The sequence below is a fragment of the Staurois parvus genome, unplaced genomic scaffold (genome assembly GCF_062004578.1).
Source record: "Staurois parvus isolate SC_StPar_1 unplaced genomic scaffold, SC_StPar_1.0 ptg000218l, whole genome shotgun sequence".
Lineage (NCBI taxonomy): Eukaryota > Metazoa > Chordata > Amphibia > Anura > Ranidae > Staurois > Staurois parvus.
In genome coordinates this window covers 6,109,859-6,130,307 of record NW_028318014.1, presented here as the reverse complement: position 1 = coordinate 6,130,307, position 20,449 = coordinate 6,109,859, and the positions used below count along the sequence as shown (strand labels likewise).

At 40.5% G+C, this 20,449-nt stretch overlaps 1 protein-coding gene across 8 annotated transcripts in view; it reads right to left on the bottom strand.

Moving 5' to 3' along the window:
* The window catches only part of MCTP1 (multiple C2 and transmembrane domain containing 1), a 916,692-nt gene that overhangs the window by 569,104 nt on the left and 327,139 nt on the right, over window positions 1-20,449 (bottom strand). For all 8 annotated transcript variants that reach the window (XM_089679152.1, XM_089679154.1, XM_089679155.1 and 5 more), the window contains exon 2: window positions 17,626-17,740. In XM_089679152.1, coding sequence (XP_089535278.1) covers window positions 17,626-17,740 — 115 coding nt within the window. The remainder of the gene's footprint in view (window positions 1-17,625; window positions 17,741-20,449) is intronic.

Here is a 20,449-nt window from a genome sequence, read left to right as displayed (position 1 = left end):
TTTTTCGAGTTTCACCTGTAGAAACAAAAGAGCAGAGCTGATACGTTACATTAGTTCATCCTCAATGTTGAGTATCCTTTGGCTGGGCTCTGGGTAGAAAGAGGGAGGAGGCCATGGCTGGAACTTACATTTATACCACTCACAAGCAACACTATTCAGCATCCTCCAGTAGGGTTGCCACCTCATCCCTTTAAAACCGAACATACATTAATTACACAGGTTTTGAGGCTAATTTATTGCAGGTAAGACACTAAGTGAGCTTAATTACTACGTCAATCAACCACAGAAGCTGTGTAGTTATTATGTGTACGGTTTTAAAGGGATGAGGTGGCAATCGTACCATCGACCTATATAGCCCTCTCTCCAATGAATTTCCATCCGTAAATTATAAGGGGCTGTCAGGAAGTAATGTGCTACCCTGAATCCTCTAGGAATTATGTAATTGTCTTCACCAGGGGGCACTGCTATATTGCCATGAATCTTCTTGACCCAGGTCAGAATCATAACTCACATGTGGCCAACTGAGATGTTGTTAGAAGTCAGGAAATTGGTCATTTTGATTTATCACATCACCAGGAGGTTTGGGCTGACGCTCCTCTACCCCCAAACATCACATCGGGGGGCCAATGTGAGAACGTCCTTTGGGAGATGAATTCCCCTTTGTGACCCTCTTGTTATAAACACCCTGTTGTGTCAACTGAGTTGGTGTTCCAAGATGCAGGGCAAATGGCCCTTTGATAACCAGACAGTAAAAATCCATAAATGTCTGAAGAACAATGTTGCCTTCCAATAGTAGGGAAAAAAATGTCTGACCTCAATTGGGACATTTTCATTCCAGTGCTTTTTTCTGCCCCAGATGGTCTCAGATGGTCAGCATCATCCAACCTACTTCTTCTAAGCCCCAGTTGACCTACACCAACCTATGACTGAACAGTGAAAGAAGACATAGTACAATGATGAGCTCTGGAGGATGTCCAGGAAGAATAGAGCACATTATAGGAAAATGTTGAACAGATGTTTAAAAAGGAAGAACTACGACATACGGATTTCATGGCTTAGTTCTCTTGTAATCTTTGTTTTTTTTCCCCCTCTTGCCTCCCTGTTTTGGGGTCCCAGCCCCCCACAGTTCCTGGGGTAGACCACCTTGGTGTTTTTCTTCTTGGGGACTTTTATTTTGGACTGATTTATACCTTGTCACTAGCATCTTTTACTGATGAAGTGAATTCAAATTCACAAAATGCGCTAAGGAATGTGAAATATTGTTCCACCGGGTAGAACTGTGTGAGGATATCTCTCTGGCCAACCCGGTGGAAATAATACTAGGTTTAAATACTACCTATACAATGTTATATGATCTTTTGATGTACAAGGCCATATTGTGAGAAATACCAAGAGTGTATTAAATCAGCCTTGTGTTTTTCATTAAAAACATTTTAATTACTTTGTACTAATAAAATGCAAAATGATTTTTAACTATGTGGAAATTATTGTTTGAATGGTGATGTACTTTTTGAAAAGTCCCATGGGTATTTTCAGTTTGTTGTGTATATACTGTATATTGAGGTATATTGGTACATCACCTTGTGTATCAGATCACAAATAAATATTGTAACTCAGCTCTCTGTCACTCTACTTTCTCTTCCTATCAACATGCTTCTTGTCTACAAATGAATTATCTGGCTCCTTGTGCTGCTTCTTCCTCTCAGACTCCTACCCTGCAGTAAAGGGATCAATAATAGGTCAAATTCAGACATGTACACTGCTTGCATTTATTTATTTCAGGTACTTATATAGCGCTGTCAATTTACACAGCGCTTTTACACATATATATATTGTACATTCACATCAGTCCCTAACCCTCAAGGGGTGTACAATCTAAGGTCCCTAACTCACATTCATACATACACACACATATTAGGGCCAATTTAGACAGGATTCAATTAACCTACCAGCATGTCTTTGGAGTATGGGAGGAAACCCACGCAAGCACAGGGAGAACATGCAAACTTCATGCAGAAGGCACCATGGTCAGGAATAGAACCCATGACCCATTTACTGCAAGGCAGACGTGCTAACCACTAAGCCACTGTGCCACCCATTTAAAAAATACATGTAATGATATATTATTGATCACAAAGCTTCTATATCTACCTAGGCCTACTGAAGAAACTCAGGGGGCGTAACGCGTATAGGGGCGGAGCCACGCTGCAAGTGTTTGTAGGATGCACATGAACCTGGTGTTTTTCCTTGATAAGCTGTGAATTGATTTTTTGCTGACATGATTTTTGTATAGTGCATATCTTGGCACTCTGGGGGCTTTCTTAATGTGAGTGGTTTACTATACGTTTTAATAAAATGTGCTTTTAAGCAAAAAATTTTCCTATTCTTGTGTTTACATGTAGCCTGGTCTGTGAGTGCCGTGCTGCGAGAGAAGGGAGTATCAAAGTGACGTGAAGGAGATGTGCTGGAGGGAGTAATATTTGCTCTTATGACCCTGATGTGCACACCGAGGTCCATTTTCGGTGAGCAGCCAGTGTGCACTGAGGAGTCATACATACGGCATGAATGATTTAGGATACACATAGTGGATTATATGTTGGCATACTTATATTACAGTAATGTGACTGCATTTCTTTGTTATTTTATTTTCGTTAACTTCTGCACAGAGAGCACAATTTTTTTATTTTTTTTGTTCACATGTACTTGTACTGTATCTGTGAGAGTGGAGTTGCGGCAGGAGGAGGAGCGGAAGACGGAAGTGGAATGGATGAGACATCCGCTTGTATATGAGGATATATGCCTATATGACCTTGATTTATATTTGGATCCAATTACATAAGGTGAGCATATAAAACAAAAATGTATGCTCCGAGACTGGGGCATGTGTCTGTGCAGCTTCAGCAACCAGGTTCTGCATGCAGGCAACCTATGTAGTAGGACTCAACCTCTTATCCTGATTTGACAGGTGTACAGGTGAGTGGCCCGATTTGGGACTGCTCACCTGTCAAATTGGGTTTAGAATTTGAGTCCCCATACACTTACATGGGCTGTCTGCATGCAGCACCTGGAGGATCAAACCAAATAAACACATGGCCTTTTCATGGACTATGGTATCAGCAGCCATGTAAATGAAATTAGGCCTTATACAGAACACACAAAAAAACAATTTTCACAACACACTTTCCAGCTAGCTAGAACAAACAACAATTACACGGGGTCACTTAAAGTGTTACTAAACCCAGGACCCTGCATTCACTATATCTGGTCTCCCACAGTACACAGAACATGGAAATGCTATTATTTAATAAAAATAAACTGCTAAATACCTTTTCTCATCACCAGTTAGAGCAGTCTTGTGACTTCTATCAATGTCCAGCAGAGCACTAGTTAAAGCTTATTGGAGGAGTATTCTCTAGGAGGATGCAGAACCTTTGACCTCTGTCTGGACAGTGCTGATTGGCCTTGTGCTGATCACATGCACTCTCCCAAGAAAAAAAAAACATCTCTAGCAATACACACCAAACTGAGCATGTGCAGTGTCTCTACATAATATGTCTTCTCTGGAGATAAGAGGAAGACATTGGAAGAAGGGGAGGATCAGAGAAGTTAGGATCAAACATCCTTTTTACACAATGCAGAGGATTAACCAAAGTGAGTATAACAAGCATGCTTTACTGCATATACAGACTGAATTTACTGTTGTGGGTTTAGTAACACTTTAATACTGCAGCACACAGAGCCAACAGCTTTGAGCATTGCTAGTTGTAGAACATTAACCCCTTCATGCCTAAGGGTAAAACAAATCTTTAAGCACAATTTTGGAACCTTGACGTGTTAGTAAAACCGTATATATCATCACAACTACTTTTAACATCCAGGTGAATTATACCTTGTTTTTTCAGGGCAAATTGGGCTTTCATTTGGTTGTAAATGGTAATGGTTATCTCCTGATTTTTTTTTATTACCAAAGGGAAAACTGGCCTAAAATAGTACAAAAAATTTTTTTTTTTAATTCATCTGTGTGTTTCTTGTTACTACCATAACCGCCCATAAATTTTCCAGCTCTTGACGATCACAGTGATACCGTATACAGTTGTGTTCAAAATAATAGCAGTGTGTTGAAAAAAGTGAATAAAGCTCAAAATCATTCTAATAGCTTTTATTTCCATACACACAAATGCATTGGGAACACTACACATTCTATTCCAAATCAAAACATGAAGAAAAATATATCAAATTTGTGTTGTTCCTCTAAGAAAATTGAAGAAAAGTGAATATTAGACTGTTCAAAAAAATAGCAGTGTTTGTATTCTTCTTTACAAACTCAAACATTCACTATATAAACTGAAAAATGTTTGAAGATTTTGCTTTCCTTTGAATCACTTAATTAATATTTAGTTGTATAAGCACTGTTTCTGAGAACTGCTGTATATCTGTGTTGCATGGAGTCAACCAACTTCTGGCACCTGTGAACAGGTATTCCAGCACAGGATGATTGGACTACATTCCACAGTTCTTCTCTATTTCTTGGTTTTGCCTCAGAAACTGCATTTTTGATGTCACCCCACAAGTTTTCTATTGGATTAAGATCCGGGGATTGGCCTGGCCACTCCATAACGTCAATCTTGTTGGTCTGGAACCAAGATGTTGCACGTTTACTGGTGTGTTTGGGGTCGTTGTCTTGTTGGAACACCCATTTCAAGGGCATTTCCTCTTCAGCATAAGGCAGCATGACCTCTTCAAGTATTCTGATGTATTCAAACTGATCCATGATCCCTGGTATGCGATAAACAGGCCCAACACCGTAGAATGAGAAACATCCCCATATCATGATGCTTGCCCAACCATGCTTCACTGTCTTCACAGTGTACTGTGGCTTGAATTCAGTGTTTGGGGGTCGTCTGACAAACTGTCTCCGGCCACTAGACCCAAAAAGAACAATCTTACTTTCATCAGTCCGCAAAATGTTGCGCCATTTATCTTTAGGCCAGTCAATGTGCTCTTTGGCAAATTGTAACCTTGCCATTTTGGCTATTCTTCTATCCATTCGAATGGCAGTTTTTCGCTTTCTTTCATGTCTTTCAGGTTTTGGTTGCCATTTTAAAGCATTTGCAATGTTTTTAGCTGAGCAGCCTATCATTTTCTGCACTTCTTTATATGTTTTCCCCTCTCCAATCAACTTTTTAATCAAGGTACGCTGTTCTTCTGAACAATGTCTGGAACGACCCATTTTCCTCAGAATTTCAGAGAGAAATGCACTGTAACCAGCATGTACAGCATTTGCTGCCTTCCTTCCTTAAATAAGGGCAATAATTGCCACCTGTTTTTCAAAGAATGAATGACCTCACTAATAGAACTCCACACTGCTATTATTTTGAACATGCCCCTTTCAATTAGTGATTCAATTACACAGAATCAGCAGCATGCATGTCATGACTGTTGGGTCTGTTGGATTTCTATTACTCTACTACACCTGCTAGTAAATTATTTGCCATGTAGAAATATCATTTCTACCAAAAACAGTGATTGATCAGGTTAGTGATGTCTGACTGCTATTATTTTGAACACAAATGTATGTGTATGTTATTTGTTGTTTGTACCTGTACTGCAGCCCAGAAACAATAGTGCGCATTTTGTTTTTTTACCTAAAGCACACTGACACTAAATGACACGGATGCCAATTTAAAATAAATAAAGAAATAAAATCCTGACCTTTGACCCTGACTTTGACCCCAAATACTAACCCTGGCACTGAACTAGATCAAACCTTGATCTAGTTGTTTTTTCTTTATTTTTTCTTTTATTTTTTTTAATATTTCTTTATCCTTTTTTTTAACAAACGGTTGTTGTTTTGTTTTTCTTTATACAAGGAGAGAGAGAGAGAGAGAGAGAGAGAGAGAGAGATTCAATGTATCTCCCGCCTCCATTCAGAGAGAGAAAAAAAAAACAGGGAGGGGGGCAGGCTGAGCAGTGACTGATCACTGTGATAGCCAATCAGAGGCTATTATAGCGATCATGTGACCCAGAATCAGGATTTCCGGGTCCCAATCATTAGAACGGGACCCGGGGCTCTCAGTGACACAGCGGTCTCTGTGCTGGGAGCACGCTGTGCGGCACACTCCCAGCATAAAGACAGGTATGAAAATAGGCGGCCCCATGGAAAAAAGCCCAGTTCTGTGAGGCCGCATATTTGTGTGACGTCAGCGTGAAGAGGTTAAAGTGGTTGTAAACCCTTGCATATAACCAGTGAAGTGACTGACCTCAGGCGATAGACAGAGATTAAATAAATCCATCCACATAAGTTATACCTATTTTTCTGCAGCCACCTCTCCTCTTCATCCTTTCAAAGTTCAGAATTTATCCATTGTCATTGAGCTTACAGAAAGCAGGGGGCAGGGAGCTGTAGTTACATTCTGCAGAGCTTGGTGAGAGCTGGAGGGAAGGGACACACTCTCCTTCATACAGCACACAGGAACAGAGCTGAGGTTGTCAGTTACAAAATGGGGAAATAACAAAGAGAGGGCGCACAGGCCTAGTGCATTACCATAAAAAATGTTTAATAAAAAATAAAGTAGGTGTTGTACTCACAAACGACAATATAGTCAAGGCACATCATAAAAGAACAGCTGGGTCAACACCGCGCTGAGTAACAGTCCGCAATAGGGAGTTTAGACATCCAAAAGGCTGACGCGTTTCGAGGACTTGCCTCTTCCTCAGGCTCTCAGGAAGAGGCAAGTCCTCGAAACGCGTCAGTTTTGGATGTCTAAACTCCCTATTGCGGACTGTTACTCAGCGCGGTGAGGAAGAGGCAAGTCCTCGAAACGCGTCAGCCTTTTGGATGTCTAAACTCCCTATTGCGGACTGTTACTCAGCGCAGTGTTGACCCAGCTGTTCTTTTATGATGTGCCTTGACTATATTGTCGTTTGTGAGTACAACACCTACTTTATTTATTTTTTATTAAACATTTTTTATGGTAATGCACTAGGCCTGTGCGCCCTCTCTTTGTTCTTTCCCCATTCAGTATATTTGGATTCCCCCGGTCCATTTGAGGGCAGCAAGGTGTGCATGTTCCAGGACATTCTTAATGTGGTTGTAGCCTGCATCGAGTCCATCCCCAAGCGCAGGAGCATTTGTGTTTGCTGGTTATTTGTTGTCAGTTACAGGCTGTGTGCTAGAGCTCCCTCCCCTGCCACCTTTTTGCCTCTTGGTGTCAGGAAAACCTGTCAGAAGTGATTCATGCATTTACCAGAGGGAGGAAGCAGCAGACAGAAATTACAATTAGTGCTCTGGATTGAGACAAGAACACACTATAAAGGGATATGCTTTGTTCATATTTCACGTCTGAAGTTTACAACCACTTTATGTCCTGTCCTTTCGAAAATGAGTCTTACATTTTTACAAACCTTGATATAAGAAAACTTGCAGCTGAATGAAAATAGGAGTATATCCAGAGGGATACAGATTTGGCAATAATTCTAAACAATGCTTTAGCACTTTATTTATCTGACCATAGGACAATGTTCACACTTTGCTGTTGCCTGCCATTTATTAAGCTTCTAATTCGTGTAGAATCCAGTATGGGATGCAGCTAAATAGTACAATTACTGCAACCTGGAGAGCAATTACACTGCTTGTTCCAAACACAGAGGATATGAAAGCTGAAGCACAAAATATAAAATGTGTGGGAAAACAATCCATTTTCATTACATGCGCAAATACAGCTCAGCAATACAATTATCTCTTTTACTGACTCGGCTAATGGAAAAGAACACAGGACAAGGGTATAATAATGTTTTTTATAATGTTTTATTATATTTACGGATTTCATAAGGCTTCATTCCCACTAGTGTGATTTGTCATGCGACTTTGGACACATAAAGTCGCATGACAATTCACAGCCCATGATTCCAATGCCACCCGTTCCAATCTATGTGACTTAAAGTTTTGGCGACTTTGAAAAGGTTCCTGCACTACTAAGTTGCATCAAAGTTGAACTCAAAATCGCGCCAATTTGGACTTGCACTATGGGAACAGAGCCTAAAAGAAGGTCCACACTCCATGGCTGGTTTAATAGATGGGACATACATCACTTATTTTATGCCCATCCCATCAGAGAACATTTAATTTATATAGGTAATTTTACTTATTAAAAAATTATCATACAATTTATTTTGTTGTCTGCTTTTCCTCATTTTTCTACTGCACCAAACACATTTTTGATTGAATCAAATACTAGTTTGCTCTATATAGAGGTTCTTTATTTCCTTTAATCACTGATCTTACCCCAATTCATAATCTGTTTTTCATCCGTTACTCATCTGTAGGTCCATATTATTTTTTTTCTCTCTACCTCCACTGATGTATTATTATTATTATTAGACCAGAGAGGGTGTAGACAAGTCTGTCCATATGTTGAGCACATAATGACCTATTGATGAGGTCATAAAGTGAGGTGAGCAGGTTTTTCACCTAATGTTGGTGGCACGGTTGGCACTGAAGAAGAGAAAAGATTTATACACATTGCACAGTGGTGTTATAAGAGACTTATTCATGGGGCTTTAATTTTGTGTTATCAATGCGAACATCAGGAGCAGGGGAATTTATTTTGCTTCTTTGTAGTGGATTACGATAATGGCACAATTTAAAGCTAATTTTTTTTTTTACTATCATAGGCCAGTTTTATTTTGATAAAAAAATAAATCAGAAGATATCCATTACCATTTACCCCTAAATGAAGGCCCACCTTTTCCAGGAAAAAAAAAGGTATATTTCACCTGGAGTTGCAATGACAATGTGATCCTGCTTCCCTATGTCAGTCAGCAGAGGCTGCAGGGGAGAGGAGAGAGCACTGGCTGGGAAAGCCTTGAGTACCAATGTCACCCATAGGCTCCCATTGCCCATTCGTTGTTGGTGCTCCCTCCTCTCCCCTGCAGCTGCCGCTGGTTGACATAGGAAAGACGGATCACGTGACTGGACCGGAGTGGGCAGAGAATAGATAAGCATATACATCTTTTTAAGAATAAGTGTTAGGAGGGGGGAGGGGGCATTTTTACAGGTAGTAAGGTTTAAGCTGGAATTCTACTTTAGGACCTCCTACAGTTTACAGTATATTCAGATCTTTTTCTCAGAAAATAGGTGCACTAACTCAACAACGACACCCCCAAAACCCCTCTTACCTCCACATACATAGTTACATAGTTTGTCAGGCTGAAAAAAGACAAACGTCCATCCAGTTCAACCATTAAAATAAAAAGTTATAATCCCACACACCCTCCGAACAGCAATTAGTGGGTGTGGTCACATATCACTAACAGTGGGAGGGTCTTAAAGGGTCATTAAATACCAGGAGTGCATTACACACAGAGTGCAGAGTTCAGGGGTGTGCTACACACAGAGTGCAGAGTTCAGACTTCTTTCACAGCTTCCCCCATCCACACCTAACTTTCACCCCTCTTTAGCTCTGACCTCTGCATGCAACTCCCCCATTGACTGCCCCCATATTCTCCCCCCTCCTTAACCCCCCTGGCGGTATTCCCGAGTGTAGCTCGAGGATAACTTTCAGTACCAAAAGCGGTAACCCCGAGCTACACTCGCGATTACCCTGCAGCGTTGCTCAGGGATTCCCTCCAGCACTTATCTTGTCCTGAGCTCCAGCGATGTCCCCCCTGCAGTGTCCCTGGCCATCTCCTCTGATCTATGTTGGCATCTGCCTTCTGGGTTCCATTCCCTGCGAGCGTTGGGACGTACGGGGGACGGAACCGGCAGGAAATTCAAAAATTTTAAAAGTGTCATTCAATACACTAAAATCTCACAGTATAACATTACTGTATCAAATCATTTCACATACATTTTGTCCCGAGTGCTTTGTCCTGTACTCTGCCTGCATTTTTACTGTACTTTCTGCCTGGAAACTGAGAAACGTCCATGGCGTCCAAAAAGCATTCCTTTAGGTCAAAAGTAATTTTAGACCAGCTAGAGAACAGCGATAGTAAATCAGAACCACTTGCAGAATTGAGTGATAATGATTCGTGGGGAAATTCGTCATCAGACACTGAAAACGATTCTGCGACTTTGCTCAGTGATGTGCGAACTTGGTGCTCTATTTCAGATTTCAGTGTTTTTGGTTTGATGACATTATTGAATTAAATTTATTAATACTATATTATTATTTTTTATGATTATTTATTATATTATAATTTATGATTTCATGTTTCAAATTTTATCATATCCGGGATGTTTACTAGACTCTTGTTCGGACAGATTTCAGTGAGTTATTCCTAAGAATTACAGGCCTACAATAAAAAAACAACATATTTCCATGCAAAACAATGTACCGCTTTGAGCAAAAAAATACTGACATAATCAGACCGCTACGGAGGTAAAAAGTTCCACCACCTTCCACGTTTTACTTTTTGTTGTTGTACTAGGCTCTAGTACCTCCCCACACACACTGACGTGGCCTCTCTCACGTGCAGGGAGATCATCCAGTGGGGGTGTTGGTATCTGCACTGCACCCTGGGCACCTGCATCTCCTTTGTCCCCATCCTGCACTCAGTGGGAGCTGCTTAGGAAATCAGATCTGTGGGAGCTGTTGGAAGACAAGCTGTCACTTGTAAACAAAGAAACTGCATTTCTGTGTTTACAAGTAATAGTGGTGAGCAGGGAGCAGAGGGCTTGAGCCAGAGGTGGTGGAACTGAGTTCCACCATGTTCCTGCTGAAAAAAAGCCCTGAGTATATATAAAAAAAAGTCTGAATGGTATTGCGCTTATATCATTGCTACTATGTGAGTGTAGCAATCATTTATGGAGGATAACTGAGCACAAATATACTGTATATAAGAATCTTACTAAATGGTATATAAATATATATATATATATATCTTAGAAATCATGAGTTTTACACAATGGACATAATATTTATCAGGTATACAGAATACATTTCACCATCATGGTTAGCTTGCAAAATGACCATCGCAGTCTCTGAAATATCAGTTGGTTAAAGACCAGCTAGACAAAGAACAACTACATTTTATTTAATAACTTCCAAAGAAACCATTAAAGCTAAAGTCCTTTCCATACTTAGTACCATCATATGGCCCAGAATTCACACGAGTTCCTGTCCTGGGCTAGCTTACCATATAGGACACACAGCTGCTCTAGGACAAGTTTAGTCCAGTTACCATCCTAATACTACAATGTTTAGTACTTTTGAAGGAACACATGTAGAAAACTCATGAAACCATGCAAAGCATACACATTTCATACAGATGTCCCAACAGCCACTGCACCATTATGCTGTATATAGGATGGAATAAAAGACACTCTTTCGAAATTTAACAAAGCATTGTTCTATGATAGCTCCAAAACAGCAACAGGTTCTGAAATGTGCTGTTCCTAAAAACCTAAACAATGGGAAAATACAGTAAATACAATATGATATACCTCTTGACTGTCCTGATTCAAGTGACATTAATGAGATAAACAAAACAGGTGATATTTTTCACAAGCATTGCCATAGAAGTCATATGCACAGGTTTAATGTAGGGTGAGCTTAAAGTAGGTGTAAACCTCAACTCTTTCAATGCAACACCCTGTCTCCCATTTTTCACCTGGCTATGCTATTTTTGCTATGTTTCACTTTTTTCTCTTTGCTTTTTTTTTGTGTTTGTCATTTACAGCTTTGAAAGTTAGTAGAAGATCCCTCCCAAGCCATATTTTGTTTCTGAAAACAACCGAAGAAAAAGATTAATAGATTGTGCTATTGATTTTTGTGTGTGTAAATGCTTGTTCAAGCTATTTTTTCAATACAAATGATTAGCGCACATAAACACAGCTTCCAAACTTATTTTTAAAGCTCAAAGATAAAACTGTTTTGAGTTAACAAATATTTAGAAATTTTAAAATGTATCTTTCTGCGCAAAGATGAAAAATGAACAAACTCAAAACTGTTAACTTTAAGCCTTGTATTGCACAATTCACAGTGCAGTGAGATGCAGTGCTGTACATTTTGAATGTCACTCTTATGCACCTTGCCAGCACACCCCGATACCTGTGCGTTTTGGCTCACAATGCAGAGATGGGGACCAAAGAAAAATGGCTACAATGAAAAAAAGTTTTATGTTTGTTTGTGCACTGTGGTTTGCACCCTATTCAAAATGAATAGACTACCATGACATAATGCACATTAATGCACAACCATCTGCACACATTATAGAGACACTGTCACTTTGCCCATTGAGGGCAAAGTAACAGTGTCTGTGGAAAGGTCCCTCTGACCCACTGATACACACACATTCAGCAGTCCTCTACTACTCTTTGACCACTTGACCTCCAGAGGATTTACCCCCCTTAATGACCAGGCCTCTTTTTGCTACTCGGCGCTGCACTAATTCAGCTGATAATTGCGCGGTCATGCAATGCTGCACCCAAACAAAATTTATGTCCTTTTTTTCACACAAATAGAGCTTTCTTTCGGTGGTATTTGATCACCTGTGCGCTTTTTATTTTTCAAGCTATAAACAAAAAAAGGCCAAAAATTTTGAAGAGAAACAATATTTTTTACTTTCAGCTATAAAAAATATATAGTAAACTCAAAGTTAGTTATAAATTTAGGCCAAAATGTATTCTGCTACATGTTTTTGGTAAAAAAAAATCCCAATAAGTGTATATTGATTGCTTTCTGTGAACGTTATAGCGTCTACAAACTATGGTATAGATACTGCAATTTACGCCATTTTTCTGCTATACAGCGCTGCGCTAGTTTAACGGACAATTGCACAGTCATGCAATACGGTACATAAATGAAATTTACATCCTTTTTTTCCCACAAATTGAGCTTTCTTTCGGTGGTATTTGATCGCCTGTGCGGTTTTATTTTTTGTGCTATGAAAAAGTCTGACAATTTTGAGGAAAAAAAACAATATTTTGGACTTTTTGCTATAAAACATGTCCAGTAAAAAAAAATTTAAAAATCAAATTTAGTCATAAATTTCTGCCAAAATGCATTCTGCGACATGTCTTTGCTAAAAAAAAAAACCCAATACGTGAAAATTAATTGGTTTACATGAAAGTTATAGCGTTTACAAATGGCGGGAAAGATACTGGGATTTTTAGTTTTTTTATACTAATAATGGCGGCGATCAGCGACTTATGGCGGCGATCAGTGACTTATGGCGGCGATCAGCGACTTATGGCGGGACTGCGGCGGACATTCTGACATTGGGGGGTACTGACTTGGGGTCACTGACATCCCCAGTGACACCAATACAATGATCAGTGCAAAAGAAAAACACTGACACTGTACTAATGGCACTGGGGAGGAAGGGGTTAAGTTTATTATTCAGGGAAAGGGTTAACTGTGTGAGGGGAGTGTTTTACTAGGGGGCGGGGGTGTGTACTGCAGGGAACACCGCTGATCGGGAGAGAGAAACTCTTCTGTCCCGATCAGCGTGTCCTGGAGCTGTCAGGGAACTGACAGAAAGCACAGCTACTGCAGCTTTGCACTCTGTCAGCGATTGCCGCCGATCGCCGGGACATAGCTGGTAACGACCGGCTGTGACCCGGCGACTGACATCCGCGGCTGTGATCAGCGGGACAGGTATGGCGGCGGCGCCCCTCGCGTGCGCCTCCTACCTGTTTTAAAAACACACGCCCTGCTGCTGTATTTCTACAGTGGCTGGGCGGCATGTGGTTAATCTGTCACAGCCACCACGAAAATATCAGGCACTGATTATTGCCAGAGCCCACAAGGAATGGAGACCCATCCCACTGTCATGTGACAGTGCTCAGGGCTAGTGATTGGCTGCTAGAGCACAGCACTGTCATATTCCCTGATACTCAGAAGTGCTGAGTATATTGTACCAGCTAAGCTAGAGGCAGGAGACATGGGAGATCACTGGAGAGGTGAGAGTTTCTGTGTATGGTGTGGAGCATTGGCAGCCTATTCAAAATAAATGGCATTCTGTGATGCAATGTGCCTTACTTTGTGTGGTAACAAACCACAGTACAATGCAGGAAAAATGATTCCTAAAATGTGTTTGGGAATAGATAATGATTGTAGTACAATAGCCATATAATCTATACTGGTGTATCATAAACTATGTTACGTGTGTGCAGGTGTCATGTATGTAGGCTGAGTCAGGGGCGTGTTCTAGGGTTGGTGTCACCCGATGCCAGAACACTTGGTGACACCCCCTCTCTCTCTCTATGCCCTCTCTCTCTCTCTGCCCTATTTCTCCCCCCTCTCTCTCTCTGCCCTCTTTCTCCCCCCCCTCTCTGCCCTCTTTCCCCCCCCCCTCTGCCCTCTTTCTCCCCCCCCTCTCTGCCCTCTTTCTCTCCCCCTCTCTCTCCCCCCTACCTACTACATGAAGTTGCAGTGCTGTCACCAGGGTCCGGGGATTACACACTGACCTGCTGCATACTCTGCCCACCCCTCCAGCTCTCCGACTTCAGAGCACCCGTGGCAGGGATGTGGACCCCACATGGACCCCTCTGCTGAAACTCCGAGGAGGAGAGGAGTCCGAAGTGCCTGCCTCACTGTCTGTCCCCTCAATGCTTGCTTATTTCAGCAGCAGCACATACAGGGACGGACTGAGCCTCTCATGGGGCCCTGTAGTGACCCTAGGCCCTCGGTCAATCCGCCCCTGGTGGAGCGGATCCGGTGTCACCCCGTGCAAAAGGTGTCACCCAGTCTGGCACGCACATTCCTAATACAGTCAATGTATATACCAGCTATATTTCTTCATTGGGTAAATATCAGAAACAGACCCATTTTTACCAGTAAAGGGCAGAGGAAGAGTTTGAAGAGTTAGAGTCCTCATCTTCTTCTCTGCTGCTACTCTGCAATGCAGCAAACAAAGAAATGATCAGTACTGAGCACTTCCATGTTCATTCAAAAAAACTGAAACTCTATAAATACTAAATTATTTATCTTGCTGCTTGGCATCCTAAATGAAAGCAGGCAGAAAGATCGCAAGGCAAGAAAATAGGTCTAATCATTAGTAGCAGAGGCAATGCCTGTTGCCACAGGCAATATGAGCAAACACTGAGGTTACAGAGGTCTATAGTGATCAGGGCCGCAAAATCATATCCACATTGCCTCAGATCCTCAGCACTGATAAGCACAAAAGGCCTTAACAATCGTCCTTCCTCCACTATCATGTAAAGTTTTTAAGCCTGCATTTGGAATATTAAAGCTTTTCTTGGAGTCTCCAGAATCTCTCTTTGTTGCTCCTGTCTACATACATTAATGACCTGAAAACGGTGGATCATGCCTGCATAATGTATGCTAAAACAAACACCTCTATTCTCCATCAAAGGCCCGTGTAATAGGGTTCAGAGACTGGAACAGATTGTAGTCTGTTACTTCATACCAAGAAGCATCAGGTATCATTTGCAGTATTAAATACACTCACAGGCATTTTTACTAGGTACACCTTAATAGTACTGGTATCAACCCCCTTTTGCCTTCAGAATTGCCTTAATTCTTCATGGCATCGATTCAACAAGGTGTTGGAAACATTCCTCAGAGATTTTGGTCCATTTTGACATGAGTTACTGTAGCCTTTCTATCATTTTGAACCAGTCTGCCCATTCTCCTCGACATTTTCATCCACACAACTGCCACTCACTGGATATTTTCTCTTTTGCAGACCATTCTCTGTAAACCCTAGAGTTAGTTGTGTATGCAAATCTCAGTAGATCAGCAGTTTTTGAAATACTCAGACCGGCCTGTCTGGCACCGACAATCATGTCATGTTCAAAGTCACTTAATTCCCCTTTCTTTCCCATTCTGATGCATGGTTTAAACTTCAGCGAGTTGTCTTCACCATGTCTAGATGCCTAAATGCATTGAGTTTCTGCCATGTGATTGGCTGATTAGCAATTTCTGTTACCAAGCAATTGAACAGGTGTACCTAATAAATTGTCCGGTGAGTGTATATTGAAAATGACTTTTGAAAGTACATTATTAGGTTAAAGCTGATTTTAGTGATTGGGTTTACATCAATGTAAAAGTTGTACCGTATTTTCCGGCGTATAAGGCGACTGGGTGTATAAGACAACCCCCTAATTTTCCAGTTAAAACACAGGTTTTGGGCTATACTCGCCGTATAAGACTACCCCCCTTCCGAGGCAACACCATTTAAAAACATCAGATTTTTTAATTGAAATGGTTGTGACTTACCGGTACTTAAAATCCTTCAAAATTCGTGATTGGCCCAGTGTATACTGTATGTAGCCGCAGCTACCGTACATACACGCATCCAGCGGGCTGATTACAGTAGGGACGTACCGGTACGTTTTGAAACCTCTTGGCTCACCGCACATCTAGCGGGCTGACAGATTAATCTGTCAGAGGGACATTTGTTTTGAGCCAGCTTGGCTCAGCGCAGTATACTGTATGTACAGTATTACCACACATCCCGCCAGCTTGACCCAAACAAACTCAAGGTTCACATTGTATACCCCGCGTATAAGACGACCCCCAATTTTTGGGGTATATTTATAAAAAGTAGTCTTATACGGCAGAAAATACTGTATTTATGTTTAATGTTAAAACACGGAGACATACAGTATAGTAAATGGCAAAAATGGTAATTATTGGCACAAATTTTCCTTTCAAAATCCTCAAAGCTCTATATGGCTACATAGATGATCCTACATAGCAAAGCCCTCAGTATGAACAAAGCAGTGAAAAGTGTAAGCATTAACATGGTCTCCACAAAGTGATCAATAAATGCTGCCACTACTTTGACAACTTAATAAAACACAATACATTGTTATAGTGACAATTTGTAAGTATTTATCTGGCATGCTTTACAATGACTGCAGATAAAAGGTGATGAAGATTTAAGTGATCATAATGCAGAGTGATCATGACAGCCAAGTAATGCTTTTGTTGCCAGCTAGAGAACAATGCTAATGGTAATTTACAAAAGTTTCTTTTATTGGCACTTATATCTCCATCTCCCTTAAAGTGGAACATTAGCCATAATGTTTTATTAATTGTTTTTTGCTTGTTTGGATATAGCGGGGAAGGGTAAAAACACCTTTTAACCTTGTATTGCTTTTTTTCATGCCTTTTGTAAAATTTACCCACAGTTCCTGTATGGCCACTAAAACAGAAGTGAGCATCCATTGGGGACACAAAAGTTGATCTACTAAATGCAAACAGGCTATTGACTTACACTTTATATAAAATATCCAATCACATGCAGGAAAAATTAAAAAACAATACTTTTGCTTGCAAACGATTAGAAAGTGGAAGTCAGCAGAATGTCACCTCATTTATTAAGCTAAGGGAAAATTCCCTTGCAAAGTGAATAGCATATTGGCCTTTAATAAATTAACCATGCAACTTCAAAAATCAAGAGTGGGAAAGGTTGGTACGATACTTGTAAAGTAATTACTGCCAGCTAGGCTCCCCTAAGGAGATTCCCCCTAGTTCCTTTATATTCATTTGATCTCCCCAATTTCCTAGATGGGGACACACAAGAAAAAAGTCCCAACAAATGTCTTAAAATGTGCCCCAAATTATTTGAAGAAACATTTTGGCTGGAGTTTTATATATATATATATATATATATATATATATTGCTGATTAATACAGAAACTTGGTACTATACCTCCTCGATCACGAGCTGCTAAGTTGCTTCCTCTTTTTAAAGTTACATCCAATAAGTACATCCCAAGGTTAGGGAGCGAAACGTCTGCATTACTGTTCACCACATTGTTGATTTTCTGAAAACAAGAAAATAAAATAAAAAATGTTATGTTACTACATTTTTTAATTATGATTTTTTATTCAAGCAAAGAAAATAACAATATATTAGTATTTTATGAAAGTAATTAAAAAAGAACTCTGATATGGATTTAAAGTGAATCTAAACTCATTTGCAAATGCTTTAACATGTATAGTGTTTGGTACCCTTAAAATCATGGGCCATATATCACATCATTAGAATGGGATGAAAATACCTTAATATTTATCTTTTATAGGTCGGTCACATGATCATTGTCCACTTGTTCTGTAGTCAAAATGTAACATGTGGGCAGAGCATGTTCTCTGTGTGGGACGTCGTGACAGTGTGTGTGTGTTGTCATTTGCCCAGGTCGGAACACAGCTGAGTGATGTTCTGTTTGTTCACATGACTGATTTTTAAAAAAATGATCCAACTATAAATAAAATAATAACACAAAAAGACCATAGAAGCAATGCTTTCTTGCTTTAATTAGCAGCCAGTATTACAAGTACACAATATTCTTTATAATGATTTCAGTGCTTGGGGCAGAGTTTATGCACATTAACAGTTAGGCAGGATTTATTTTGATTGACTACTCCTATCACATCCTTTTGCATGGTTACACAGGTTGCTAATAAAAGCAAGCATTGCTTCCAGTGTCTTTTTGTTATATTATTTTATTTACATTTACATCTTTTTTGATCTTTTTTTTTACAGTGAGTCATGTGTGTGACCTGATGGAGTACACCTGAAGGAGCAAAGAGGAAGAACTCTCCTGTCCACCTTGAGCTGCCCTGCATGGCATGAAGGAGTGTCACATGGGGCGGTTAGCTGGGGGAGAAGAAGGAAGTTCAAGGATTCAAGGGAAAACTAGAGCATGCGAAGACAAAGTGGCAATGCAGAAAGGCATAGATTGGCTGGCATAGCATTGCCACTCTGAATATGAAACTCTGATGCACTGGCAGTATCGCCATGTATATACTAACTTTTAATCTTTTTCCTGCAGGAAAAAAAAATTTAAAAAAAGGTGAACTAACACTGTACACCCTCCCCAACACCCTGGTCCCTGCTGCACTTACCTCCATGGAAGAATAGCTTTCACTGACCACGCAGCCAGTGCCTAGGTCCTGGTATTTGAACGTTGCTGTATTTTTCTGGGACAGGTCACAGCATTCTGATTGGTCACATGGGGGTTTATTTACTAAACCTGGTTGACTCAGAATCTTGTCCACTTCTGCATAAAAACCAATCAGCTTCCAGGTTTTATTGCTGAAGCTTAACTGAACATGCTGAGGTTAGAAGCTGATTGGCTACCATGCACAGGTGCCCAAGATTCTGAGTCAACCAGGTTTAGTAAATAAACCCCATGCTGTCAAGGGACCACTTTAACCAATCAGAATCACTCTGATCCATCCCTAAGGAATGAAGAGAAAGAAAACAGCAGCTTTGAAATCCCAAGACCCCTGCACTGGCTGCCTGGGCACTAAAAGCTAATTATCCATGGAGGTAAGTGCAGTGGGGACTGGAAAAATGGGGAGGGTGAACAATATAAGTTAGTCTTTTATTACTTTTGTGAAAAAGTGAGCTTACACTTCAAGATGAAATTTAAAGTTTTGGTTTTATTGACACTTTAGTTCTACATTATTATTATTATTATTATACAGTATTTATAAAGCGCCAATAGTTCACTCAGCGCTGTACATTACAAAGGGGGACAGAACATGTGACAGAACAATACCAATACAATGCAAAACATGAGGGGATCGAGGGCCCTGCTCTTTCGAGCTTACAATCTAGAAGGGATGGGATAGTGGTACAGGAGGAGATAGCTGTGGGGGATGGAGTGGTAGGAAGAGTGGAGGAGGTCAGCAAGTTAGCAGGGGGTGAGGTAGGCTTCCCTGAAGAGACGTGTCTTATATAACAATTTGCTAATCCATCTCCACTGTTAGCATTTAAATGAGGTTTTTATGTTTTTATGTCTTGAGCAATGTGGAGGAGATGTGCAGATTTCTGTTTGTATGCCTTTTTTAATGAATCAATGAAATGTATTGAAAATAATGGACGTCATTGGACATTTCATTATTTGGCTAATACAAGTCAGCAGGATGTATCTGTTTATGTGTTATTGTTTTGCTCTGCCCCTGCGTGGGCGTATTTTGAGCTTGTTGTATTCTTAAAACAAAAACTTTCTTAATAAAAATATTGCAACAGAAAATAATGAACGGATTGAAGATAATCACATAATCACATAATCATTTCTGCAACTGGAAGGGCTTCTAAAAAGAAAATTAGAATTATTTATCTATACCACCCCACTATAGAGCTGAGCTCCAGGCAAGTGTAAAAACACCCTTTATTCCTGTTAGAAAATATTTAAAAAACATTTTAACCCCTTGACGCCGACGTAACACAAATATGCGGCCTCACGGACCTGGGCTTTTTTCCGTGGGGCCGCATATTTGCGTACCTGTCTTTGTGCTGGGACCGCAGTGTCACTGAGAGCCCCGGGTCCCGTTCTAACGATCGGGACCCGGGACTCCCGAATCCAGGTCACGTGATCGCTGTGATAGCCTCCGATTGGCTATCACAGTGATCAGTCACTGTGCAGCCCAGCCCCCTAGTTTTCTCTCTCTCTATGAATGGAGAAGAGAGATACATTGTATCTCTCGAACTCCTGACAGAGAGATAAAAAAAAGTTTGTTTAAAA